The sequence below is a fragment of the Peromyscus maniculatus genome, chromosome 8, assembly GCF_049852395.1.
Source record: "Peromyscus maniculatus bairdii isolate BWxNUB_F1_BW_parent chromosome 8, HU_Pman_BW_mat_3.1, whole genome shotgun sequence".
In the NCBI taxonomy this organism is placed as follows: Eukaryota; Metazoa; Chordata; class Mammalia; order Rodentia; family Cricetidae; genus Peromyscus; species Peromyscus maniculatus.
In genome coordinates, this window is record NC_134859.1 from 46,983,609 (window position 1) to 47,011,011 (window position 27,403).

The 27,403-nt window shown below is 45.7% G+C and overlaps 1 protein-coding gene across 1 annotated transcript; it reads right to left on the minus strand.

Annotated features, from left to right (window-relative positions):
* Positions 1 to 6,621: 6,621 nt before the first annotated feature.
* Positions 6,622 to 26,388, minus strand: Cenpv (centromere protein V). Its single transcript, XM_076542600.1, has 5 exons — positions 25,739 to 26,388; positions 23,207 to 23,305; positions 20,524 to 20,593; positions 9,323 to 9,437; positions 6,622 to 6,992 (listed from the first exon to the last, which is right to left on the minus strand). Exons 1-5 carry the CDS (start codon positions 26,083 to 26,085, stop codon positions 6,868 to 6,870), a joined length of 756 nt encoding a protein of 251 aa, XP_076398715.1. The 5' UTR covers positions 26,086 to 26,388; the 3' UTR covers positions 6,622 to 6,867.
* Between the last annotated feature and the right edge of the window lie 1,015 nt (positions 26,389 to 27,403).

The window sequence follows — 27,403 nt, forward strand, 5'->3', positions numbered from 1 at the left end:
TAATCCCTTTGTACACTGTGAAGATTTGTCACTGTGACTGGCTTAGTAAACAAGCTGACTGGCCAATAGCTGAACAGGATAAGGTTAGGTGGGAAAGACAAACTGAGAATGATGGGAGGAAGGGCAGAGTCTGGAGATGCTAGCCGGCCACCTAGCAATCAGAACATGTAGAAGATGAGGTAACAAGCCATGAGCCACATGGCAAAGCATAGATAAGAAATATGGGTTAATTTAAATGTAAGAGTTACCTAGTAAAAAGCCTGAGCTATTGACTGAGCATTTATAAATAATATTAAGTCTCTGTGTGGTTATTATAAAGCAACGGCCAGCTCCGGCCAGCACAGGGAGCGGGCAGTCAGGACAGGAAAACTCCACTTACAGATGTGGTGTGGTGTCACATTCGTATAATCCCAGCACTCAGGAGCCTGAGGTAGGGGGACTGCAAGTTCAAAGCCAGGCTAGCCTGTACATAAAAGACCTTGTCTCAGAAAACAACAACAAAAGCAAAAACCCAACAATAAACATAACAACACCCTTTCTCAAAGAGAAAATAAAATTAAACCCTAGGACTGAAGCTGTGACAGCCTTAGAATGTTTGTACCAGAGGCTATAAGTTCAATCACACAGACACACAGACACATATACATTATCTATAAATAGGAACTTTATGCATGTGGAATCTGTAGGTAATCTGCAGTCTTTAAATTCTTTCATTAAAAAAAAAAGAAAAAGGTGGGATGGGGCTGGAGAGGTGGCTCAGAGGTTAAGAGCACTGACTGCTCTTCCAGAGGACCTGGGTTCAATTCCCAGCACCCACATGGTGGCTCACAACCATCTATAATGAGATCTGGTGCATTCTTCTGGCCTGCAGGCATACACGCTGGCAGGATATTGTATGCATAAAAATAAATAATCTTAAAAAAAAAAAGAGGCGGGGCTGGAGAGATGGTTCAGCAGTTAAGAGCACTGGCTGCTCTTCCAGAGGACCCAGGTTCAATTGCCAGCACCCACATGGCAGCTCACAACTGTCTGTAACCCCAGTTCCAGGGATTCTGACACCCTCACACAGATATACACCCATACAAAAGACCACTGCACATAACATAAAAATAAGTAATATTTTTAAAAAGGCAGAAAACAAGTGAACTAGAGGATTCAATTTCAGAAAGTCAACACCATAAAGCAGAAGGAAGACTTATTTACAGACTTGTTAACACTAATAATAGGTACAACAAAAAACAGTAGAAAGGATAATAGGTTTTCTTTGACAAATGAAATAAAACAAACTGGAGTTGGGGATTGAACTCAGTGGTAGGCAGAGCCTTGCAAGCACAAGGTGTAGGTTCAGTCCTCAGCCCCAGAGAAGAGGGGAGGGGGGGAGAGAATAAGCCAGCATATGGAAATGCCAAATAAAAAGAGGAAGCAGAAGTGGTTTCTGAGACCGAATAGATAAATCACCATTGAAAAAAAGGTGTTTACAATCCCATGGTAACCAAGTGGGAAGCTTAGTGGAAATGGGTGATTTCCTAAGCCAATATCAGAATACCACAAATCTCAGCCACAGTGTGAGAAATAGGGTCCAATCAATTCAATTTCATAAGTAAGGTTGCATTGCCACCTAGGAAATGGAAACTGTGTCATTGAGCCTTGGTGGTAAGTATCATGGTGGTTTGAACAAAAAATCGGCTCCCATAGGCTCATATGTTTGAATATTTGATCCTCATTTGGTAGAACTGGCTGGGTGGTGGTGGTACCTTTAATCCCAGCACTTGGGAGGCAGAGGCAGGTGGATTTCTGTGAGTTCAAGGCCAGCCTAGTCTACAGAGTGAGATCCAGGACAGGCACCAAAAACTACACAGAGAAACCCTATCTCGAAAAAACCAAAAAACAAAACAAACAAAAAAACCATGGCTGTTGGGGTTGGGGATTTAGCTCAGTGGTAGAGCGCTTGCCTAGCAAGCACAAGGCCCTGGGTTTAGTCCTCAGCTCTGAAAAAAAAAAAAACCCCACGGCTGTTGTTTTTATATCTGCTGCACAGCGGCTGCGCCTGAAGCTCCTGCTGCCTTAGCCTTAGCCGCTGACTACACTTTGCAGCCACAGCCTCTGCCTTGCTGCTGAGGCTGAGGCTGCAGCCCAGGGAGCCTGCGAGTCTCTCTGAAGCTACCTCTGCCGCTGCCTCAGCCGCCTCCTTGTAGGGAGGCAAATGTTGTTTCTGACTAAGTCTCTATCCTTTTATTTTACCAATAAAGACTTGGGAGCCAGATGCTGGGGTGAAAACCTGCTAGCTCAGAGAGGCAGAGAAAGCAGCGGGGTGACCTTCCTCCTCTACCTTTGTGTCAGAAGGAAAAGCTCTGTTCTAAGCCCTCTGAAACAAAAGTTCCTCCATCCAGCTGTCCCTCCCTTCTACTTCCTGTGCTTCTCTCCCTGACCTCTCAACTTCCCCTCTCTATGGTTACTTCAGGTCAACTGGTTGCTTGCTCCACCTCTTGACCTATGGTTGACTTTATGTACATAATGCAACCTCAGGGTTCACACTGTGACCAAATAACCTGCAGTCCATAGCAAAGGGAAGAACTGATTCTGCAAGTTGTCCTCTGACTTCCAAGCATGCTGTGGAATACACACAGACAGACAGACAGACGGACAGGGACACATACACACACATGCAGACACAGTATAAACAAAAATGTTTTTTTTTTTCAAGACAGGGTTTCTCTGTGTAGCTTTGCGCCTTTCCTGGGACTCACTTGGTAGCCCAGGCTGGCCTCAAACTCACAGAGATCTGCCTGGCTCTGCCTCCCGAGTGCTGGGATTAAAGGCGTGCGCCACCACCGCCTGGCCAAAAATGGTTTTTTAGTAGATGAGAAGAAATGAAGGGTACTGTGGTGGTTTGAAAGAAAATGACCCCCAGATGGAGTGGCACTATTAGGAGGTGTGGCCTTGTTTGGAGGAAGTCAGGGCTTTGAGGTCTCCTGTGCTTAAGCTAAGCCCAGTTCACTTCCTGTTGCCTACAGATCAAGATGTAGAACTCTCAGCTCCTTCTCCAGCACCGTATCTGCCTGCACACAGCCAGGGTGATAATAGACTAAACCTCTAGAAGTGTAAACCAACCCCAATGAAATGTTTTCCTTTATAAGAATTGCTATAAGATTGTAAAACATCGGCAGCGAACTTCTGCCCTCCAGGGTTCTCCCATTGTGCTGTAAGCCTGTATTTAAGACCTCCTCCCTCCTTCAATAAACGGCATTCGGCAAAAAAAAAAATTCAACCAACGGCCACCACCACCACCACAAGAAAGACAATGCGGTTAAGGGTGTGGAAGAAGTTGAACCCTCACATACTGTGAGTAGGAACACAAAATGGTGAGACCACTGTAGAAAAGAGCATGGAAGTCCCTCAAAGACAGAAACAGGAACCACTGTGCGATCCAGCAATCCTGCTGGGTACTCATCACAAGAGCTGAAATCAGCATCTCAAGGAGGAGGTACCATGCCTGCGTTCACTGCAGCACTATTTACAACAGCCAAGCTTAGAAACAACTTGAATGTCCTGGAAGAGATGAAGGAACTGTCTGTACAGAGAATGGAATACTGCTCAGAAAAGAAAAAAAAGACAAATAGTGTAAGACTCCGCTGACACAAGCTACTTACAGTCATCAAGTTTGGTAAGAAAATGGTGGTTGCTGGGGGTGGGGTGGGGTGGGTGGGGTGAGAACTGGGAGGTGGTTAATAGGGATACAGCTGCAATTTCATACAGTTACCAAGACTGCACAATACCATGAAGATAATTCTGCTGAAGTGTATACTTAGAAATGGTTACAGTATGCTGGCCTTGGGGCCGTGTGAGAAGATGAGGCAGGAGAATTGCAAGGTTGAGACCAGCCAACGCTACACAGCATGACCTGGTTTCAAACATATAACCAACAAATAAATAGCTAAGATAGTAAATCTTAAAAAAAAAAAAAAAAAAAAAGAGTTGCTATGGTCATGGTGTCTCTTCACAGCAACAGAAACCCTAAGACAGACACAGATTGGAAAACACAACTTGTACATCAACATTTCACATTGATGAATGGATGGTTGGTTCGTCAAAGGAAATGTTGACAACCTGTTACCCATTTCAATGTTATGGAGGTCAACTCCTCCCTCGCACCTTTCACAGGATCTAGCAGGGTAGAGGGGATTGGAGAAGGTTAACTGCAAAAAGGAAAAAAAAGTCAAGATTAAATGGCTGTTTGTTTGAAAAACAAGAAACACAAGGATAAAATATGAAAGTAGAAGAAAATACAGGTAACTATTTAAAGAGACCTTAGTAAGAAAATATTCTTGGGTCTGGAGGAATGGCTCAGCAGTTAAAATCAACCCCAGAACCTGAGTTTGATTCCCAGCATTCACACAGTGGCTCACAACCCTCAGGAACTCCCAGTTCCAGGGGATCTGATGCCCTCTTCTGACTTCTGCAGGCACTGCTTTTACAAGTAGTGGACATACAAACACACAGGTGAACACAAATATAAAATGAAATCTTTTTTTTTTTTTTTTTTGAGGGTTGGTGGTTTTGAGACAGGGTTTCTCTGTGTAGATCAGGCTGGCCTTGAACTCACAAAGATCTGCCTGCCTCTGCCTCCCAGGATCTGGGATTAAAGGACCTGGGTATGGTAGTGCACCTTTAGTCTCAGAACTTGGGAGGCAGAGGCAGGTGGATCTCTAAGTTTAAAGCCTGCCTGGTCTGCAGAGCAAGTTTCAGGACAGGCAGGACTACACAGAGAAACCCCATCTACAAACAAACAAACAAACAAACAAAATTTTAGTGGCTCAGCAGTTAAAGGCACTGATTGCTCTTCCAGAGGTCCTGAGTTCAATTCCCAGCACCCACGTGGTGGCTCACAACCATCTGTAATGGTATCTGATGATCTTTTCTGGTATGCAGGCATATGTGCAAGTAGAGTACTCATATACATAAAATACATAAATAAATCTTTTTTTAAAAATTAAATTTACAAAATACCTTTTTAATTAAAAAAATGAAGAATGCCTGGGATTTTGGGTATTGTCTACTTTTGAGACTGTGTCTGTGAAGCCTGGGCCATTTGGAACTTGCTATTCAGACCACCCAGCATGGAACTTGCCACAGTCCTCCGGCCTCTGACTCTTGAATACTGGGATGGATTACAGGCATGGGAAAACGTGGAGTTCGGACTCCAAAAGACCAGCTTCTGTGGGGTGCAGAGCCCTAGGGCCATCTGACTTTGACCAGGATTTAACAGTGTGAGTTTCTCCCAGCAAGCCATGAAACTTGTCTTGACTTCCTCTCCCTAACTCTGGCCTGTAGTCTACCCTACACACTCTCGGGGCCAGAGACAACTTCCAGGAGTGGGTTCTCTCCTCCTGCACGGGTTCCTGGGATCTAGCTCGGGTTGTCAGGCTTGAGAGATTTTAGCCTCTGAGCTGCAAATTAGGACATTTTCTGATGTAACTGCTTTGGTGACTCTTCCCCTGAGTGTTTTCATTGGCTCCTTGGCTGTCTCCTTTACATTTCCATCATGCAGCTTTCCCCAAAAGTCCCTTTAACTGCCAAGCATTGAACATCCTGGAGTAGTTAATAAACATTTGCTCATTGTTTTAATAAAACTAATGAGGTGATTTATAAGGCAGACTACATCATACAGGGACACATGCTAATAATTTTTAAATGCTGTAATGAAAATAAATACTTTGCTAATTTTAAAAAGAAAAGATTTACTAAATGAGCTATTTAACTATTTTAAACATTAGAGTTTCTAGGAAATACCAAGTATTTAATAAACAAGTGTATTACATTAAAATGTTTGTACAACAGGCTGGCTTTATTTGTCTTGTTCAAAGCTGCTTTCAGTTTCTTAATATCTTTACAATAAAAGCAAAACTTCTGATACTAAAACCTCAGCCAGTGACTCTCCAAATCTTCCTTTTTCATTGTTTTTTTGTTTATGTATGTGTGTGGTATGTGCATACGTATAATCTGTATTGTATTCCCATGTGTGGTTAAGATGCTATATTTTATGTTGTACCTATCTTACCACAATTAAAGAGAGGAAAAACGTGGTTAAGGCTGTTGCCTAGCATGCATGCGGCCCTGGCTGCGAAGCGCAGCACATGATAACAGAAAATCAAAATAAACAAAGAAGCTGGTTTACTTTATAAAAAAAAAATGTGGACAGGCACAGTAGCACACGCTTATAACCTAGCACACAGGAGGCTGAGGCAGAAGTGCTGAGTCCCAGGTCAGCCTGGGCTACATAATGAAACTATGAAAAGAAAGAGAGAAAAAGGGGAGACCACCACCAACGGAGGGCCCACCGTGAAAGAAACTAAAAGTTCAAGCCCAGAGTGACTCCTGCCACAGTCTCCCCAGGTCTTCCTGGACTAGCCGTGTGCCCCGTGAGCACCTGGGGTCCACATCTTCACAACTCACAGACTTTGGCCATTCCGTCTTCTCTTTGGGTCGTACTTGCTGTCCCCGTCTCATCTCTTCCCAGTTTGGCTGTAGGTGTCTTATCAGTACCCACTACTTCAATCTGCTGCTGAGTGACAGGCCTCAGCGGCAAAAGTCAAAGTTCAAAGGAATGAGGGACCACAGTAATAGCGTTTAATGTCAGAAATGTTTATTTTCTAAAAGATCACACAAAAGTTGGTGAAGGGAGAAGGTCAACTGTCTTACATGAAATCCGGGCTAAGGGCAGAGCTGCCGAAAGAAATGGTGGCTGGAGCGAACCGCAGGGACACTGGGAGTGGAGATGGCGGCCCAGGTCTGCACAGCGACACACACCCACGCAACCCACAGGGCTGCTGCCCTGCTCACTCCGTCTCTGGGAGGAGGAGCAGGAGCTCACTCTTTAGACATGTTCTTGATGGTCTTGTGCTCCTTAATGGCTCTCTCCCAGTCACTGCCATTGAATTCCTCAGTGACCACACTCCGGACAGTGCCTTCATCAAGGCAGTGGGGGGCGATTCCTAGGGGCAAGTGAACAGAGAGGGTTCCCAGGGTGGGTAACACCAGAGAATGAGACAGGCCTCACCTGCGAGCACCTTTATCCCACATGTGAGCTATCTGAGGGGTGGGTTCTCTTGCCACCTCCACTTAGGAGGCTGTGTGGCCAGCTCATGTACTAAGAACGTTCTAGCTCAGCCTATGCCTTCAGCATTCTGGCTTACGGTCCTTACCTGCCACATGAAGGTCAGATACCCTGAATGAAGGTCAGCCAATGCTGGGCAGCATTCAAAGCCTGAGGCCTGGGACACAGCTCAGTGGTAGAACACTTGCCTAGCGAATATATAAGGCCCTATGGTCAATTCCCAGTACAGGGAGTGGGGGTGGGGCTGAATGTGGAAAGGATTGGAAAGGTTCAGGCCTGGCCCAATTCTCAGGCCTTTCCTGGGTTTAGATAGATGCAGAATTAAATACTTCTCAATTTACACAGGACTTTAAAACTATTAAAACCCTTTTCTGAGCAGGCATAGTGGTACATGCTTTAATCTTATTAATCAGGTAGCAGAAGCAAGAGGCCTGTCAGGAGGCTAGCCTGGACTACACTCAGGAAAACAGCATCTCAAAACCAAACCCAACAAAAAACCCTTTCCTGTTTCAAGGTAACCAGGACCTGTCAGACCAGAGAGCAGCAGAAGCAGCAGCTGCTGAAGACTCGGGGTAGAGAGACTGGCATGCTGTCCTGCCTTCTCCTCTACGGGCCAGGAGACAGGCACAGGCACAGCACAGCTGCATCCGCAGCTCCAGCAGCTACTACCCAGGGACATGTCAGCCTCATTTCACTCTGTCTAAGGCTGGTTGTATCCAGCCCACCCTCAGATCAAGCAGGGCCTGAAAAGGGCTCCGGAGGCCCCTCTTGCTTCTTTTTTGAAGTAGATATTTAGTTTCTGTGTACAGTGCATTATGTTTGTGGACCGTGTGTGTGTGTGTGTGTGTGTGTGTGTGTGTGTGTGTGTGTGTGTGTGTGTACAGGGCATTATGTCTGTGGACCGTGTGTGTGTGTGTGTGTGTGTGTGTGTGTGTGTGTGTGTATGTCTGTGGACTGTGTGTGTGTGTGTGTGTGTGTGTGTGTGTGTACAGGGCATTATGTCTGTGGACCGTGTGTGTGTGTGTGTGTGTGTGTGTGTGTGTGTGTGTGTGTGTGTGTGTGTGTGTGTGTGCCTGGTGCCATGGAGAAGAACAAAGAGCACCGGACCCGAGATTACAGACAGTTAGGAGCTATCTTCTGGTGCTGGGAACCAAACGCAGGTCCTCTGCAAGATCAGCCAGTGATCTTAACCACTGAGCTGACTCCAGCTCCCCCATCTTTTGAGACAGGGTGTCTAGCCTAGACTTACCACAAACTAGCTATGTAGCTGAAACTGACCTTGAACTTTTGGTAACTCTGTCTTCACCTCTCAGTGCTGGGAGCGCAGGTGTGCACCACCACACCTGGTTTTCTTACTTCTTTGTTTGTTTGGTTTTCAGTTTTTGAGACAGGGTTTCTCTGTGTAGCCCTGGCTGTCCTGGAACTCACTTTATAGCCCAGGCTGGCCTCGAACTCACAGAGATCGATCCACTTGCCTCTGCCTCCCAAGTGCTGGGATCAAAGGTGTGCACCACTACACCTGGCCCTTTTTTCTTTTTTGAACAAACCAAATTAATTTTTTTTTTTATTATTATCTATCTGGTTAGGGACAAGGTGAAGATCCTGCATGCTAGGCAAGTGCTCACTACCACCGAGCTACAGCTATAGCCCCGAATTCTGTTTTCAAATAGTATCAGCAAGAGCCATCATCCTGGGTCTTCTCTCCCTTTACAGCGTCATTACTCCAGTGGCCCCCCCTGAACCTAAGGCCCATTTCCCACCCGTCTTTTTTTTTTTATTATTATTCATGTATTTAATGTGTACAGGTGTTTAGACTGCATACACCACATGCATACAGTGCCCACAGAGACCAGAGGAAGATGCCAGATCCCCAAGACTGGAGTTACAAATAGATTGAGAGTAGGAATCGAACCCCGGTCCTCTGGAAGAGCAGCCAGTATTCTTAACCACTGAGCCATCTCTCCAGCCTCCCCCCACCTATCTTCTCTCTCTGCCTTGTATGGTCTCCCCACAGCCCTCCAGTACCAGGGAATAAGAACCACCTATAGATGGACTCTGAAACACTTGACTGGATGCCCAGACACGTGACCAGAACCCACCAGAGGAGCCCTGTTCTTCTGACACATGCCAGGGCCCACCTGTCCCACCAGCACTCAAACCCCCAAGCACCCCAGGCTCCTCGGGCCCACAGACGCTTCCTTCACTCACCAAAGCCTCCAGGGTTGGAACGCGGAGTGTAGAAGCTCTGGACCCCGCATCTCTTGCAGAAGGTGTGCTGGGCTTTGTGCGTGTTGAACGTGTATGTGGTTATGCTCTCGGCGCCCTGGAGAACAGACACAAGCGGACGAGGAGATCATTTAATGCTACTAAAAGTCAATCTTTTGAAAGGATTGGTGGTGGTGCCCTTTTGTAGAGTTCTCTGGGTTGTGGAGATGGCTCCCATTTCCTAGAAAAGCTTTAAAGCTTCTTGACAACAGGGACCCATCTGGATTCCCCAGACACAGTTCACTCTGGAGCCCGACAGTCTACAGATCCTCCTATACCAACTGTACACGAACGACCCAACCTCGAGTTGATGTACACCCAAACAGAATACCCTCTAAGAGTCCAAGGGACAGCTGCCTGCTTCCCAGTGCCACTCACCTGAGGGACTGGCTCTCCATGTCTCCAAAAAGCATTGCTCAAGATCTTAAGGACACTACTGACTATACTTGAATTATTTATAAAGGAAAAACTAGGAAAAAACTCTTGGCCACATGTCATAAACAAAGGGTTAGTTTTCTTTTTTCTTTTCTTCTTCTTTTTTTTGTTTTGTTTTGTTTTTTGTTTTTTGTTTTTTCAGACAGGGTTTCTCTGTGTTATAGCTCTGGCTGTCCTGGAACTCACTCTGTAGACCAGGCTGGCCTCGAACTCAGAGCTCCACCTGCCTCTGTCTCCCAAGAGCTGGGATTAAAAGCATGTGTCACCACCACCACCTGGCTAAGGGTTAGTTTTCTTAATGGACAATATAAATGAAAAATGGGCAAAGAATATGAATGGGCAGTTGAGAGAAAAAAAGAACATATGAAATGATGTTTACATTGATGACCTACAACAAGATACTTCCTAGTACCTGGTGAGAAAGATTTAAAAAATCACAAATGTGAGGCCGGAGAGATGGCTCAGCAGTTAGAGCATATAGTGCTTTTGCAGAGGACCTGAGAGTTCTGTTGCCATTGCCAATATCAGGTGGCTCAAAACTGCCTATAACTCCTGCTCCACAGGCACCTGCTTCATGTGCACATGCACACATGCACAGATATATGCACATATACATAATTAAAACTCACTGATCTAACAACCTCTTCCGGCCTCCATGGGCACTGGCATGTACATGTGCCTGTACATATGCATATGTACATGGCATGTACATATGCAGACATACACAAACACATAAAAATATAAATAAATCTTTGTTTTTAAAATCACAATGGTAGAGGCTGGAGAGATGGCTCAGCATTTGAGAGTACTGGCTGCTCTTCCAGAGGACCCAGCACCCATATGGCAGCTCATGGCTGTCTGTGGCTCCAGTCCCAGGGGATCTGACGCCCTCACAGACATATATGCAGGCAAAACACCAATGCACATGAAATGAAAATAAATAAAGCATTATTTTAAAAAAAAATCACAATGGGCCAGGTGGTAGTGGCACACGCCTTTAATCCCATCACTAAGGCAGATCTCTGTGAGTTCAAGTTCCAGGACAGGCTACAAAGCTACAGAGAAACCCTGTCTCGAAGAAAAAAAAAAAAAAGCTGGGGGGAAGGGGGTGCGTGGCAGCAGTCAAGAGCACTGTCAGCTCTTCCAGAAATTCTGAGTTCAATTCCCAGCAACCACATGGTGGCTCACAGCCATCTATAATGGAATCTGATGCCCTTTTCTGGGATGCAGGTGGGTGTACATGCAGAGAGAGCACCATATATATAAAAATAAATAAATAAATAAATAAATAAATAAATAAATAAATAAATAATAAAATTAAAACAAATCCCAATGGTGGTTAACATGACATTGAAAAGCAGACACAGAAATAGACATTCTGCCAGTGTTGGTGACGCATGCCTATAATCCTAGCACTTGGGAGGTGGAATCCTGGCATCTAGACAGAAAGATCAGAGATTCAACATCACCCCAAGCTAGCTCAAGGCCAGCTGGGGCTGCATGAGACCATGTCTCAAAAAAAAAAAAAAAAAAAAAAAATCATAGCAATGAGGGGCTAGCTGGAGAAATGGGTTGGCAGTTAAGAGCACTTCTTGCTCTTTCAGAGGACTGGAGTTTGGGTTTCAGCACCCATGGGCAGCTCATAACCACCTGTAAGTCCAGCTGCAGGGCATTTGAGAAATTCTTCTAGCCTCCACAGGCACTGGCATGTGCCTACGAATAATGGAGACACACATACATACACATAAAGAAACATAAAATAAAGAGTGCCTGCCAATACTAAGCAGCACTAACAATCTCCAAGTTTCCAAAGTGAAATACACAAGACGTAAAACATGGGTTGTAGGTATGGCACATGGTGGAGCCCATGTGCCATACCCACACTAGGCCCTGGATCCAACCAGCATGACAAAGATGGAGGGGTTAACTGTTTACTAGAATTATTTTTTATTTTTAAATATATATCCTTGTATGTTTTCCATGCATATAAATTGTTCAAGAGGATCTAAAAACAGTTGTTCTCAAAGAGCAGAAACTTGGTGGCTGAAGAGTAGGGGTTACTGAGCTGGAGAGATGGCTCAGGGGCTAAGAGAGCCTGAGCCTGCTGCCCAATCGTGAGGGCCAGAATTCATATCCTAGCACATATATGGACACCTCACAGTGTCCTATAACTCCCACTCTAAGGGATCCAGTGTTTTTCTCTGTGGGCTTCTGTATACGTGCACAGTCATGTAGACATATAAATGCAGATACACACAAACTCACACATACATTAAAAAAATAAATTTTACATTTTTTTTTAAGCTGGGTAGTGGTGGCGCACACCTTTGATCCCAGCACTTGAGAGGCAAAGGCAGGCGGATCCCTGCGAGTTTGAGGCCAGCTGGGTCTACAGAGGGAGATCCAGGACAGCCAAGACTACACAGAGAAACTCTGTCTTGAAAAACAAAACAAAGCCGGGCGGTGGTGGCACAGGCCTTTAACCACAGCACTCGAGAGGCAGAGGCAGGCGGATCTCTGTGAGTTCGAGGCCAGCCTGGGCTACAGAGTGAGTTCCAGAAAGGCGCCAAAGCTACATAGAGAAACCCTGTCTCGAAGAAAAAAAAAAAGTTTTAAACATTTATTTATTTCTATCTTATGTGCAATGGTGTTTGGCCTGCATGTATGTCTGTGTGAGGATGTCGGATCCTGAGGGTGTCAGACTTACAGACATTTGTAAGCTGCCACGTGGGTGCTGGGAATAAATTGAACCTGGGTCCTCTGGAAAGCAGTCAGTGCTCTTAACTGCTGAGCCATCTCTCCAGGCCCATACATTTAAAAAAAATGTAAAGATTTATCTATTGTATTTCACGTATATGAGTGTTTCGACTGCATGTGTATGTGTGTGCGCGTGTGTGCGCGCGCGCGCCTAGTGTGTGTCTGGTTCCATGAAGGTAAGAAGAGGGCATCAGACCTTGGGGCTGGAGTTATAGATGGCTGTCAATCAGCATGTGGGTGCCAGGAATTGAATCCAGGTTCTCTGGAAGAGTAACAAGTGCTCTTAACCTCTGAGCTCTCTCCAAGCCCCTGAAAATGCTTTATCTTTTTTTTAAGATTTATTTTTAATTATGTGTATGTGTTTGTTGATACTCTTGGAAGCCAGAGACACTGGGTCATGGGACTCAAATTCAGGTCCTCTGCAAGAGCAGTACAGACTCTGAACCACTGAGTTAATTCCAGCCTCGATCTAAAAATGTTTCCAACAGTGGTGGCTGCAACTTCTTATTAGTACACATTTCACATTTCTCCCACACTTCCTCACAGGCCACTGATTGCCATCTACCACGAGCTCCCTAAGGTTTTTGTTTGTTTGTTTTAATTGGAGCTATATGTGCACATAGAAAACTTCCTGTAAAAATAGCTCCAAGCTTCTTACTCATAACCTGGTACATCAGAACCACCAGGCTCAGCAAGACCCTCGACACCTTACCTGATCTCATCTATTACTACAAGTCACCCAGTGATACCCAGATCCTCTTCATCTATGCATCCACCAACTGGATCCCAAGTGCCCTGCCTGTCATTATCAAAACCTGCCACATGGAACCCGGTATAGTGGTGCATGCCGTTAGTCCCGGCACTTGGGAGGCAGAGGCAGGCATGAGGCCAGCCTGGTTTACAGGGAGTTCCAGGACAGCCATAGCTACATTGTGAGACTCTTGTTTAGGAAAAAAATTCCACATGGGTCATTCCTTGACTTTTTAACACCAATGACAAATCCAATGACTGTGTCATTTTCTTTCTTTCCTTTTTAAAGCAGGTCTAGAATTGAACCTTGAGCGTCATGCACGAGGCAAGCACTCGCTAGTGAGCTACAACCCCAAATGGCCACCTTTTTGATAAATTTTATTTACCATCATTTTGTGAGTATGTATGATTGTGGTAGTGGGGGAACATGCACGCCATGGCCCATGTGTGGTCAAAAGACAACTTCAGTGGCCCTTTATCTCCTTTCATTTCCAGATGGGCTTCTGGAATCAAACTCAGTCACCAAGCTTGCACTGTTGGCCCACAACCATTCTTTTGACCACTGACTCCTTCTGAACATGGCTGCCCACAGCATTCCATTGTGAAGCATTTGCCACTGAATACACCGCATTCTGTGTTTATTTCCTCTATGACCTACATCCTCTTCTGTTCATGTACTGAAAAATATTCACAGCCTGTCCTCAGCCTTCTCTTTGCCCTGGATACCTTTACACAGCTGACTTCCGGTGCTGCAGAGACCTAACAACAAATGTGCCACAACTCCCAGGTCCCTGGCCCCATCTCTGCTGTGTCCAGACTTGTAGATCCAGCTTCCAACTGGCCAACAGGAAGACTGTGGACAAATCGAGGGAGGACGTGTGACCTAGAGCACCAGGAAGGACATGTAGAAGCCTTGTAAAGACATGTGCCACAGAGCACCAGGAAGTGTGGAAAGGCCAAGGGAAGAAGTGTGCCACAGAGCACCAGGAAGTGTGGAAAGGCCAAGGGAAGAAGTGTGCCACAGAGCACCAGGAAAGATGTGGACAAGACAATCAAGGAAGAAAACAGAGACCCAATTCCCCACCCAGGCTGCATCTACTGGTATCTTCAGGAGCTGCCTGTTGCAGGATCTTAGGAACAAGGTTGAGGACAGACTGCATGTTAGTGCACTTCTGCCCTACAGGCCAGATGAAGGGTCCCTGTGTTCTTTACCCACAGACACCCATACCACACCTTCTGTGATGAGGACAGAGGTATAGACAAAGGTATAGGGACAAAGACAGAGACAAAGGAAAGGATACAAAGTAGAGAGAGGTCTATCTGTTCTCTCACTGCCTTATTTATGGTTCTACTGCTGTGAGGAGACATCATGACCAAGGCAGCTTATTAAAGGAAGCATTGCATTGGGGCTTTCAGGAGCTTCCGTGGGTGAGTCCTTGCTCTTCATGGTGAGGAGCTTGTGGGCAGGCAGGCTGATGCTGGAACAATAACTGAGAGCTTAGAGCTGATCCACAATCAGCTAACAGAAACCTCAAAGTTCACCCCCAGTAACATACCTCTTCCAACAAGGCCTGTGTTGGAAATGTTCATAGCAACTTGACACAAGCTAGGGTCATCGGAGAGGAGGGAACCTCAATTGAGAAAATGCCTCCATAAGATCACTGTAGGCAAGCCAGGAGGGCATTTTCTTAATTAGTGATTGATAGGTGAGGGCCAAGCCCATTGTGGGTGGGGTCACTCCTGGGCTGTTTTATAAGAAAGCAGGCTGAGCAAGCCAGTAAGTAGCACCCCTCATGGCCTCTGCATCAGCTCCTGTCTCCAGGTTCCTGATCTGTTTGAATTCCTGTTCTGACTTCCTTCAGTATTGAACAGTGATATGGAAGTGTAAGCCAAATAAACCCTTTCCTCCCCAAGGTGCTTTGGTCATGGTGTTTCATCACAGCAATAGCAACCCTAAAACAAGGTCATACCTTCTAATCTTTCTTAGACAGTCTACCAATTAGGGACTATGTATTCAAATACGTGAGCTGATGAGGGCCATTCTCATTCAAACCCTGCTCCAGATAATCAAGAATCTGAGGAGGGACTACTTACCACCATAGATAGACCCCCCCAAGGAAGAGGGAAGGAGGTAAGATGGGAAGAAAGGAACCCTGGCCTCCCACATTGGAGATTAAATCGCAGAGACTTGGTAGGCTGGAGAGATTGCTTAGCAATTAAGAGCACTTAATGCTCCTGCAGAAGACCTGAGTTCAATTCCCAGCACCCATAGGGTGGCTCATAACTATCATAACTTCAGCTCCAGGGGATTCAACAGGCACACATGTGATGCATATACATGCTGGCAGACAAAACATCCAGACACATAAAAATAATTTTTTCGAGACAAGGTCTCTCTCTATAGGCTTGGCTGCTGTGGGATGGTCTGTATGTCAAATTGCTCTGATTGGTCAATAAATAAAACACTGATTGGCCAGTGGCCAGGCAGGAAGTAGGTGGGACAAGGAGAGAGGAGAATTCTGGGAAGCGGAAGGCTGAGGTGGAGAGACACTGCCAGCTGCTGCCATGACCAGCAGCATGTGAAGACGCCGATAAGCCACCAGCCACGTGGCAAGGTATAGATTTATGGAAACAGATTAATTTAAGCTATAAGAACAGTTAGCAAAAAGCCTGCCACGGCCATACAGTTTGTTAGCAATATAAGTCTCTGTGTTTACTCGGTTGGGTCTGAGCGGCTGTGGGACTGGCGGGTGACAAAGATTTGTCCTGACTATGGGCAAGGCAGGAAAACTCTAGCTACACTTGGCTGTCCTGGAGCTTCCTATGTAGATAGACCAAGGCAGCCTCAAACTCACAGAGATCCTCCTGTCTCTGTCTCCCGAATGCTGAGTTTAAAGATGTGCACCATCACACCCGGCCATAAATCTTAAGAAAAAAACCCATTGACTTGAGAAAACTAAGACCACAAAGCTACAGAGAGAAACCCTGTCTCAAAAAACCAAAAGAAAAAAAAGAAAAAAGAAAGGACTAAGACATACACGGCCATCTACTCAGCCTTTCCTCCTAGAAGCCCACTGAGAGCCCACTTGGCACTAAACCCCACCAGGCCAGGAACCGGCTCAGCATGGCGACAGGTAGGACTGGCCTTGGACACAACCTACAGTCTCATAGTAAAGGAGAGGAATGTCTACCAGATTTTTGCACAGGCTCACAGTCTATGAGACTGCAAGGGGAAGGGGAGAAAGGAAGACAGAATCAAAGCTCAGCCCCACCCCACACTATCTAGAATCTGCTAAAAAGACATCTTGAGAATCTCTGCTCCAGCCTCACCCTCCCGTTCCAGACCCCACCCCTCAGAAGCCCAAGGGTCAGCTCCTCCCCCAGAGATGCTCAGAACCACACCTACAGGGTATTTAAGACACATCTCCAACCTGCACGGGATTTCTCTCCTGCTTTCTTCCCCAGAAACACCCGGTTGTGCACTGCTCAGAATTAACCCGGGCTTTTAATTTGGCCTGATCTGATCTATTGCATTGGTGGAGAAACACAGTATCGGGGTACAGAAACCTTTCAATCTTACAAAATTTGTATTTTCCTTCCCAGAGATTTTGTTTCTAAGAGAACTAATTCTAAAGAAAACTTGCCAAAGATTTATTTATACACAGGGAAATTCATCATAATGTTGTTTATAATTCAAGGAGTGAAATGGGGGTTGGAGAGATGACTTAAAAGTTAAGAGAGTGTTGGGGGATGGTGGCGCACGCCTTTAATCCCAGCACTACGGAGGCAGAGGCAGGTGGATCTCTGTGAGTTCGAGGCCAGCCTGGTCTACAGAGAGAGTTCCAGGACAGGCTCCAAAGCTATACAGAGAAACCCTGTCTTGAAAAACCAAACAAATGAAACAGTTAAAAGCACTGGCTGCTCTTGCAGAGGACCCAGGTTTGATTTCCAGCACTCACACAGTGGCTCACAACCCTCTGTAACTCCGTTTCGGGGATCTACCACCCTCGTCTGGTCTCCGAGGACACTGCATTCATGCAGTGCACCGATGTACATGCAGGCAAAACCCACACACATAAAATAATACAGTTTTTAAATGGACTCAAGCCAGGAATGCACCAGTGCAAATTCAAGAGTCATGGGATAAGTCAGCCAAGAAACTGGCTGGGGAGGGAGGGAGATGGTCTGTACAAGTCCACAGTGAGGAAATTAAACGTAAAAACAGCTGGGGATGTAGCTCAGTGGTATAGGACTGGCCTTGGCTCAACTCTCACACTGAATAAAAAGAAAAGAAAAAACTGCGGGGGTTTTTTTTTCCACTAGGAAATGATAAAGTAGTTTATAGACAGAATAGGGGTTTTTTTTTTTTTGTTTGTTTGTTTGTTTTTGTCTTTTGAGACAGGGTTTCTCTGTGTAGCCCTAGCTGTCCTGAAACTCACTCTGGAGACCAAGCTAGCCACAAACTCACAGAGATCTGCCTACCTCTGCCTCCCAAGGGCTAGGATTAAAGGTGTATGTCATCACACCTGGACAGAACAGTTATACACTCCCCCACAACACCTTTTATTTACTTATTTTTTTGAGACAGGATATAGCTAACATTGCTCAAATTGGCCCCACCCACAAAGGACTGGGTCCTCTGCATCAGTCACTAATTAAGAAAATGCCCGGGGCTGGAGAGATGGCTCAGAGGTTAAGAGCATTGATTGCTCTTCCAGAGGTCCTGAGTTCAATTCCCAGCACCCACATGGTGGCTCACAGTCATCTATAATGAGAGCTGGTGCCCTCTTCTGGCATGCAAGGATACATGGAGGCAGAATGTTGTATACATAATAAATAAATAAATCTTAAAAAAAAAAACAACAAAAAAAAAGATTATCTAATACCTTAAAAAAAAAAAAAAAAAAAAAAAAGAAGGGGCTGGAGAGATGGCTCAGAGGTTAAGAGCACTGACTGCTCTTCCAGAGGTCCTGAGTTCAATTCCCAGCAACCACATGGTGGCTCACAACCATCTGTAATGAGATCTGGTACCCTCCTCTGTATACATAATAAACAAATAAATCTTAAAAAAAAAAAGAAAGAAAAAGAAAATGCCTTACAGGTCTGCCTATAGCCCGATCTTACTGAGACATTTTCTCAATTGAGGGTCCCTTCTCTCCAGTAACTCTAGCTTGTATGAAGTTAACATAAGCCTAGCCAGCCATTGGCTTATATAATATTTTGATAAAAAAATATAACAATCATGGTAGTATGCACTTAGTCGTAGGTACTTAGGAGGCTGGAGCAGGAGGACCTCTTAAGGCTAGAAGCCCAGGAGGCAGTCTGGGCCACAGAGCAAGATCCCATACTTAAAATAAATAAATGATAAAGGTGAGATGACTCCATGGGTAAGAGCTTCCCATGCAAACCTGGTGACCTGAGGACTTACATGGTAGAAGGAGAAAACTTAGTCTTGTATGTTGTCCTCTGACCTCCACAGGTACACTATGGCATGTGTGCCTACAGACATACATATAGTATTAAATAAAATAAAATGTAGGGGCTCGAGAGAGAGCTAGCTCAGCTGCTGTTCTCACAGAGGACCCTAGTTCAGTTCCGTGCACCACGTGGAGGCTTACAGCCATCCTTAACTCCAATTCCAGGGGATCTTATGCCCTCTTCTGGCCTCCACAGATACCAGACACTTATAAGGTACACATATATACATGCAGGCAAAATATTCATACCTATAAAATAATAAAAATTTTAAAACTGGACTCAAGCCAGGAATTCACTACTAAAATATAATTTAAAAGCAACTATATATATTTTTTGTTTGTTGAGACTCACTATGTAACTTTGGCAGTCCTGGAACTCACTATGTAGACCAACCTGGCTTCAAACTCACAGAGATCCATCTATCTCTGCCTCCTGAATGCTGGGATTAAAAGTGTGCACCACCAGCTGTAACAACATATTTAGATGTATTTATCTCTATAATAATACAGTGTACAAATGGCCAGAAATATAGATCAGTCAGGAGAGTGTTTGCCTAGGATGCACGAAGCTAGGTTCAAACCCTAGCAAGTGTATAAGCTGGGCATGGTGGCTGGGCATGGTGGCACACATCTGTAATTCCAGTGCTCAGATAAGAACAAGAGGATCAGGAGTTCAAGGGCAGCCTAGGATACATGAGACTCAATCAGAGAGAGAGAGAATATAATGTATGAATATAATGTATAAAGATGTGTGTCAAAAAATAGTAGTGATTACTTTTGAATGATTTTATTTTTCTTATAATTTTTCAAAAGTAATACAGGTTATTCAGATAATTTTTCAGTTTTCAAAATGATTTTTCCCCCTGGAGCTGAGGACTGAACCCAGGGCCTTGCACTTGCTAGGCAAGCGCTCCACCACTGAGCTAAATCCCAACCCTCAAAATGATTTTAATTGATTTTCTGAATCTGAAAATATTTCTACAATAATATCGAATCTGCTTTCCAAAACAAAGGGAAGACATGCCATGACCCCAGCCCTCAAGGAGGCAGAAACACGAGGATCGGGAGTTCAAGGCCAGCCTGGCTGTCTCAAAACAAACAATTTATCAACTCCAAAAGTAAATAACTGGGCACTAGTGAGAAGGCTCAACAGGTAGCCTTCTCTTACCACAGGAGCCTGGCGACTTGAGTGTGACCCTAGAGACCCTGTAAGGTGGAAGGAGAAAGCCAGTTCCACAGAGCTGTCTTTTGGCCTCCACATGTGTGCTGTGCCATGCGCCTACCCCACTAACAAATAAAAGATTTAAAGGAAAAACAGCTAAGCCATTTGAAGTACACCTGGGGGTTAGGGACAGAGCTCAGTGGCAAAGCATTTGCCTACCATAATCGAGGTCCTGAGTTCAATCCCCAGTACCTACCAGAAAGAAAGAAAGAAGAAAGACATGAACCTGAATGGAAGGTAATCAGAAACTAGGAATAATGTACACCTCTGCGATCCCAGGACTCAGGAGGCTTAGGTAAGAGGATCGTTAAGTTTGAGGCTGGCCTAGACTACACAGTGAGACTCCACCGAAGAAAAAAAAAGGATCTCAAAGCCCTTAAAAGGTCCTACTAAGCTCTCCGCCCCTCACGCTGTACAGCAAGCTGGCTGAAAAGATGGGGTAGGGGGTCCTGGGTCCTTACACATGGGCTCTACCCGTTCTGACCCTGCTTGTAAGTACTAACCTTCAGGAGTTTGAATCGAGAAGCTGGAACAATGAAGTGTCTGTTCTGCTTCTTCTTGCAAATGCTACAGCTAGAGAGAGAGCAAAGGCCAGATTATGAGTTACCATCTGCATTGTCCATCGGCCCAAGCAGCCCAGCCCAATGCCTGCAGAACCAGCTGACCTCAAATGGGACACCCTTCTCAGCACCATCCAGGGAAGGGAAACTTAGGCAGCTGGACAGGCCACCTGGAGCCTCTGCTCTTCGTGGCCGTGAAGCCTGCTGGTGACAGAGCCAGCAGGGGAGACCACACAGCATTCAGCAATCCTGGACCTCATTTTCTGCTGCCCCCCCTCCCGGCCCTGAAGAGAAACAGTGGACTTAAAAGACACTCAGAAAATGAATTCAGACATTTCTATACGTTCATGCCTCTTTAGATGGGCACACCAGAGCCAAGGAAAGAACTATAGGCTTTCCCCGTCTCCACATAAGAAAACCAAGCTCTAAGCGTTTTACCCAGAAATACCAAACTGGAAACTGAGTCAAAATCTGCTCTTTTCAACTCACCATTTTTGTCTGTTTTTATTTCTCTACCCTCGGGATAGTGAACTCAGGTATCATACACACTAAGCAGGCATTCTACTACTGAAGCACACCTCAAGCCCTTCAATTCACGTTTTGTTTTTTCTTTTTAAATTTAACTTTGAGGCTAGAGATGGCTCAGTGGTTAAGAGCACTGACTGTTCTTTCAGAGAACCCTGGTTTGATTCCCAGTATCCACCTGGTGGCTCACAGTTCCAGGGTACCAAACACCTCTTCTGACCCCTGAGGCATGCGGTGAACAGACATCCATGCAGGCAAAACACCCACAAGCATAAAATAGGTTTTTTTTTTTTGGTTTTTTTTTTTTTTTGTTTGTTTTTTTTTAGTTTTAACTTTATTTTATTCTTTGAGACAGAGGGGCATGTTAAACATTTGTCTTTATTTTATTTTTTGAGACAGGGCCTCATGTGTCCCCAGGCTGGCTTCACACTTGCTAAAGAGTTGAAGATGGCTTACAGCTTCTTTGTCTGCTTGCTTACTTTTTATTTTGAGAGCAGAGTCTCATGGACACTAACACCATGCAGCTGGGGACAACCTTTAACTTCTGATCCTCCTGTCTCTACCTCCCCCAGGACAACAGGCATGTGGCATCATGCCCAGTTTATGCAGAAGTGGGGATCAGATCCAGATGAGCTTTGCACATGCTGGGCAAACACCCTACTAAATGGGCCGCATCCCCAGCCCTAGTTCACCTTTTAAAACACTCTGTCTTAGTATAGGATTCTCCAAGAAACTATGCCATAATGTTTCTTTCCAAATCTGGATTCTATTAGTGGCCTAGCCAGTTCTCCACTTGAGGAATTCCATAGTATTGATTATTCACATGAAATTCAGGTACCATTAGAGGTAAAGGACTGGACCCTCTTGAGTAATTAGGTACATGCCAATAGCTGGTCCAGAAGGCAGACCCTGTTGTTCTCACTCTATTATTATGCCAGGGAAGGTGTTTAAGAAGGCCTGCCATTGATCCAGGTGGTATCATGGACCTCATGCAAAGAACAGAGAGAGAGCCAGTACATGAAAAGCTTGTGGCCGGGTGTTGGTGGCACATGCCTTTAATCCCAGCACTCAGAAGGCAGAGCCAGGCGGATCTTTGTGAGTTCGAGGCCAGCCTGGTCTACAGAGCGAGAGCCAGGACAGGCACCAAAACTACACTGAGAAACCCTGTCTCAAAAAACCAAAAAAAAAAAAGAAAAGAAAAGAAAAGAAAAAGAAAAAGAAGAGAAAAAAGAAAGTAAAAAGCTTCTAGGTGTACATATATACTCTCCACCTGATTACTTTCATCTAGCTTCACAGATAGACTCCTAAGAAGATTCTGCTCAAGATAGGATTCCCAGCATCCCAGCAAAGAATTAGGGCCAGCCTGATCCACTTCCTGCTAATCACCCCTAAATCAGTGGTATCAGCTGGAGGCATGAGCCTATAAGCCACAGCTCTGAAAGCCCTGCTTTGTCACCTGGACTATACTGTGGGGCTCTGTGGTACATACACACATAGGCACAGTCTCCCACACGTACAAACTATAGGTGTTACTCTGACTAACTCAGAATGTTTAGCCGTCCCCTACCTTAAAAAAAAAAAAAAAAAATCACACCAGGTGGTAGTGGCCTATACCTTTAATCCCAGTACTTAGGAGGCAGAGGCCAGTGATATCTTTCTTTCTTTGAGGCTAGCCTGGTCTACACAGTGAGTTCCAGGACAGCTAGGACTACACATAGGAACCCTGTCTCCAAAAAACTAACTAACTAACCAGACTAGTGAGCAGGCTTGGCAAGTAATGGTACCCACCACCAGCCTGATGGCCGGATGATCCCACGACCATGGAGAGACCTGACACCCACAAGCTGGTCCTCTGACCTCCACACATGCTAAAGGTATAACATAGAATACCTTTTAAAACTGTCACTGAAAATTCCCAGTCAGACACACAAGCGGGAAGAGCAGAACAATGAACCTTTATGTGCCCAGTACCTGATATAACACTTATCAGCTCGTGGCCGACACTGTTTCCTCTACACCCTGACTCCCCAGACGGATCTGAAACACAGCCTTTTCGCCCCTCGAGTCTTCTAAGCCAATGTGGAAAGCTAAACATACTCACTTGCAGTCGAAGATGTGTAAGTCTGCTGAAGCCCAAACTTCGAAACGGACCGCTCCACAGTGGCAACCTCCCGTGTGCTTCACCAGGCCCTGGTACTCACTAAACGAAATAAAAACTAGAGCATAAGAACTTCCAACAGGCAGGCGGGGGCCTTGTGGCCTGGCTCCTGACTTTCTGTGCTCGAAAGAAAGCCAGGCTGGGACAACCAGCAGGTACATTTCATAAAAGAGGTTCAGTTATTTTCCGCTGTGAACGGTCTTGAATTGTATAAGACTGTAAAATCAAACATTCCCAGAAGTGAGTCAATATGAAGACAGAGGAGAAGCCTAGCTCTCCCCCACCCATACATTTTTATTTACATGTCAACTGTTTAGTGAAAAAAAAAAATATTTATAAGCTAAGTGCCAAGAAGAGTCTTCACCAACCTTAAGCAACCACCAAGCAAACTGGCCAAATATTTAATTTTGGTTGTAATGAAGACAGTCAAGTGGCCATGAAAAAGCAAGACAGGTTGCCCAGTTGGGTCTACTGACTCAGAAACGCTTTCTGGGGGGATAACAAAGGCTTTCTTAACTCTGGGATAACAAAGGCTTTCATAATTCCGTTCACGCTCCTCTTGTACTTCTCAGGTACATGACTTTTTACACAACTCTATACAGCTGGGGCCAGCCCCTAACTGAATATTAAGACTCAATGAACATCCTGAAGCTCCTCCCCCAAAAGACTAGACATTCTTGCCACTAATAAATGAGAGAACATTTCACGTGAACAATGAAGGAAAAACCGCTCACTGCAGCCTTACTTTGCCATCTGATTAATGGCAAGACTGAAGCCTCTCTCAGGTTCCTCTAACAAGTTAACATCTCAATTTCTTCTTCCATAGACGATGTTTAGTGTAAAAACAAAACAAAACAAAAAACCCGCAAACGTTATTATATTTAGTAACAGAATGAGAAGCCCCTGTGATCATCCCACCAAGAGAGATTCCATATTTGCTATACATTCCTCCAAACCTTTTTCTATGCAATATTTGAACAAAATTGTTAGTGTATATAACATACACTTTCTTGGCACAAAAAAGTTAGCTTAGAGGACATGAAAGTAACTGTAAGCAGCATACAGTATGCTAATCTGGTGAGCAAAACATCTTTTCGTGCCAATATTTTTACTATCTTTTCCTAGATCATTATCTGCTTGTTTTCGAGGGAAAATATTAACTCAAATTTTTGGCTTTGTGCGTCTAAGGATTGGGGCTTTTTTGTTTGTTTCATTTTGAGACAGGGTGTCATGCAGCTTAGGCTGGCCTCAAATTAACTATGTAGACAAGGATGACCTTGAACTTCCAGATCTTCCTGCCTCCAGCTTCCAAGCACTGGGTTTACAGACACGGACCACATTACCACTGGCTTGTTTCTGTTTTCTTTTCTTTCTTTCTCTCTTTCTTCTGAGAAAGGATGTTTCTGTAGCCCAGGTTGGCCCTTAAATCGTTGTACCCCTCCACCTCTGCCTCCTAAAAACTAGGATTACAGGCATGTGCTACTGTGCCCAGCCCCACGGACCTTTATAGAGTACCTCTTAGACCTCCCAGTAGCTAGTACTCAACAAATGTTATTTTTAATTTTTTAAGTTTTAATTGGTTTTTGTTTTAAGTTAATATTTTATAGTATTCAATTTATAGCCCAGGGGGATTAAAACTAAAAAGCAAGGCACAAAGAAAGCTAAATAAATAGTCCGTTTCTGAGAGGATGCACCAACACCAAGAGAACTTTTTCTGGAACAAAGACAAAAGAACATCTTGATGTTTATAAAAAAAGTAGCTCGGATTTTTAAGTAATTGTTCCGTTAATATCAGTTTTGTCTTTTATTGTTCTTTTTCAGTTCGTCTGGGAGTGAAAACCTGTAGGACTAGGGCATTCAGTATTTCTCTGTAGCACAATGGTTAAATGAGGAGGGGGTTCACATGCCGTTTGGTAAAGAGGAGACAGTTCTGGCTGGCGTAGTTACCAGCTTTTTTTCCCAGTAAAGGACCCCTGAGATGCTCCCTGGGCCATTTAAGAAGCTGGAAGCACTTCAGGAGCAGAGATAGAGGAGAAGAAAGTAAAGCCTGCCACCCGGGACCCCAGTGAGAGCACAAAGCCTGGGCTTCCCATTCCCTCCCGCACGCGTCGGTCCAGGACAGCGCTTTGCGCGCGCTTCCCTCCGGGATCAATAACCCGCACCCTCCCTCCCGGGAACTGCCCAGAACAACTGGCCTTCGCTCCCTTAGGCCCCTAAATTCTCCACTTCGACCTTTTCTCCCGCCCACCCTCCGAAAGCACGTGCAAACACGGGTAAAATGGTCTTGGTGGCGGGGAACCCGTGGGATGTCTGTCCTTTTCACCCGGAGAGGCCCTCCCGCGCATGCAGCCGGACACAGTCCTGAGCGGCCAGCCGGGGCAGCGGGCGCCTGGCCCCCGGCTCCGCACTCAGCCTCGGGTCCCGCCGCCGGTGCGCACTCGGCAGGTGCTGGCCCGCCGCCCCCGCCACACTCACAAGGTGTCCAGCAGCAGCTTGGCGGCGCCCTCGAAGCTGAGCCGTTGCCGCTTCTGGAACGTCTCCCAGCGCTCCCGCTGCTCCCCCAGGTCGAGCGCAGACACCGAGGCGGCGGGGGTGCCCGCCGGCGGCGGCTCCTCGGCGGCCGCCTCCTGGGCCCGCGGCGGCGGCTTGGGCCGCGGCTTTGCCGACGGCTGCGAACCGGCCGCCCCGCCCCCGCCCCCGGCCTTAGCCTTGCCCGCCGCGCGCCGCGCGCGGCTTTCGCCGCGGGCCAGGCCCCCGGAGGCACCGGAGCGCCGCTTCTCCCGCGGCTCGGTCGTCGCCACCGCGCTCCGCGTCCGCCGCATGTCTCCCTCTGCCCGGCGCACAGGCCTCTCCGCTCTGCGCGTCCCCGCCGGCTGATGCGCGTCCCCGCCTGTGACAACCTGAAGGCCCCGGGGGTGGTGCGCAGCGCTCCGGGACACGCGAGCTCGGGACCCGGCTTCTGCGGCCTGCCCGCCACGGGAGACCCTGGGCCGCGTGGTCTAGTGCCGAGGAGGATCTAACAGGACCGCGCCTCCACCTGCGCTTGCAGTTAATCGTGCCCGTTTGATCTGCGAAGGCGCTTTGGTCTCCACGGTCGCCAGGACCTTCCACCCTACATTCGGGACCTGGAGAGGCCTAAGGTCAGGTCTCGATGCCTGGCCACATCAGAGCTGCCAAGCTTGGGCGACTTGGTCTCCAAGGTGGTGGTGACACTCCCAACGTTGGAGAAGCCATGTGCCTAATATGAGCTAACGTATGGAAATGGTCTGGCACTTGCTAGTTGAAGCATAGACAGCTGGAATTGTTTGATTAATGGTCAACAGACATTTGGGGTTTTATTTTTTTATTTTTATTTTTTGCAGAACTGGGACTAGGTCCTATTGTGTGAACACTTTACACTGCGCCACATTCCCAGGCCCGGATTTTGTTTTCAATTTTAAGTAAATGAATAGATCCAGGATTATATTGTTTGTATGCTTTTGCAGAATACGATACTGAAGTTTAAAGAAAAAAAAAAAATCACAAGAACACCTCCCACCCCCGGCATCCCAGATAGTCTCCAAACCCTCTTAGTTGCTCTCACTTTCAAACATTTTCTTACTCATTTTCTTGCATTTTTCCTTTTCAACTTTCCTGTTTGTTAATTCATACGTTTATTATAATGTATAATCCATTTATTTTCAGTCTTCGTGAGACTGAAAATATTGATTATAGATTTTTCCCAAGTATAGCTTTATCTATTTATAAATCTTCATGAAGTTTTAACACAAAGTCCTCACTCCTTAAAACTTCCTCGATACACAATTTGTTTTGCTCTTTCCTTTGTGTTATAGTTTGCATAAAATGCTCATATCTTATTTGTACAGATTTGCACCCACCGATTCAGATGTGGCACATCCTAGCACACTAGAATATCTCGAAAAAGAAAACAGAAGTGGGGTTGAAGAGATGGCTCAGAGGTTAAGCAGGCTGGTGGCTCTTCCAGAGGTCCTGATTTCAAGTAACCACATGGTGGCTCACAACCATCTGTAATAAAATCTGGTGCCCTCTTCTGGTGTGTAGGTATATAAGCAGGCAGAACAATGTATACATAATAAATAAATCTTTTAAAAAAACAAATGACCCCTATTTTGACTTTTA

What these genes read in the sequence shown, in the direction of transcription:
- Cenpv (XM_076542600.1), bottom strand. Translation starts at nt 26,085, where the DNA reads ATGCGGCGGACGCGGAGCGCGGTGGCGACGACCGAGCCGCGGGAGAAG. An exon ending in CTCGATTCAAACTCCTGAAG is followed by an intron (nt 9,438 to 20,523) that starts GTTAGTACTTAC and finishes TCTGTTCTCCAG; the next exon opens with GGCGCCGAGAGCATAACCAC. An exon ending in TTCCAACCCTGGAGGCTTTG is followed by an intron (nt 6,993 to 9,322) that starts GTGAGTGAAGGA and finishes ACTTGCCCCTAG; the next exon opens with GAATCGCCCCCCACTGCCTT.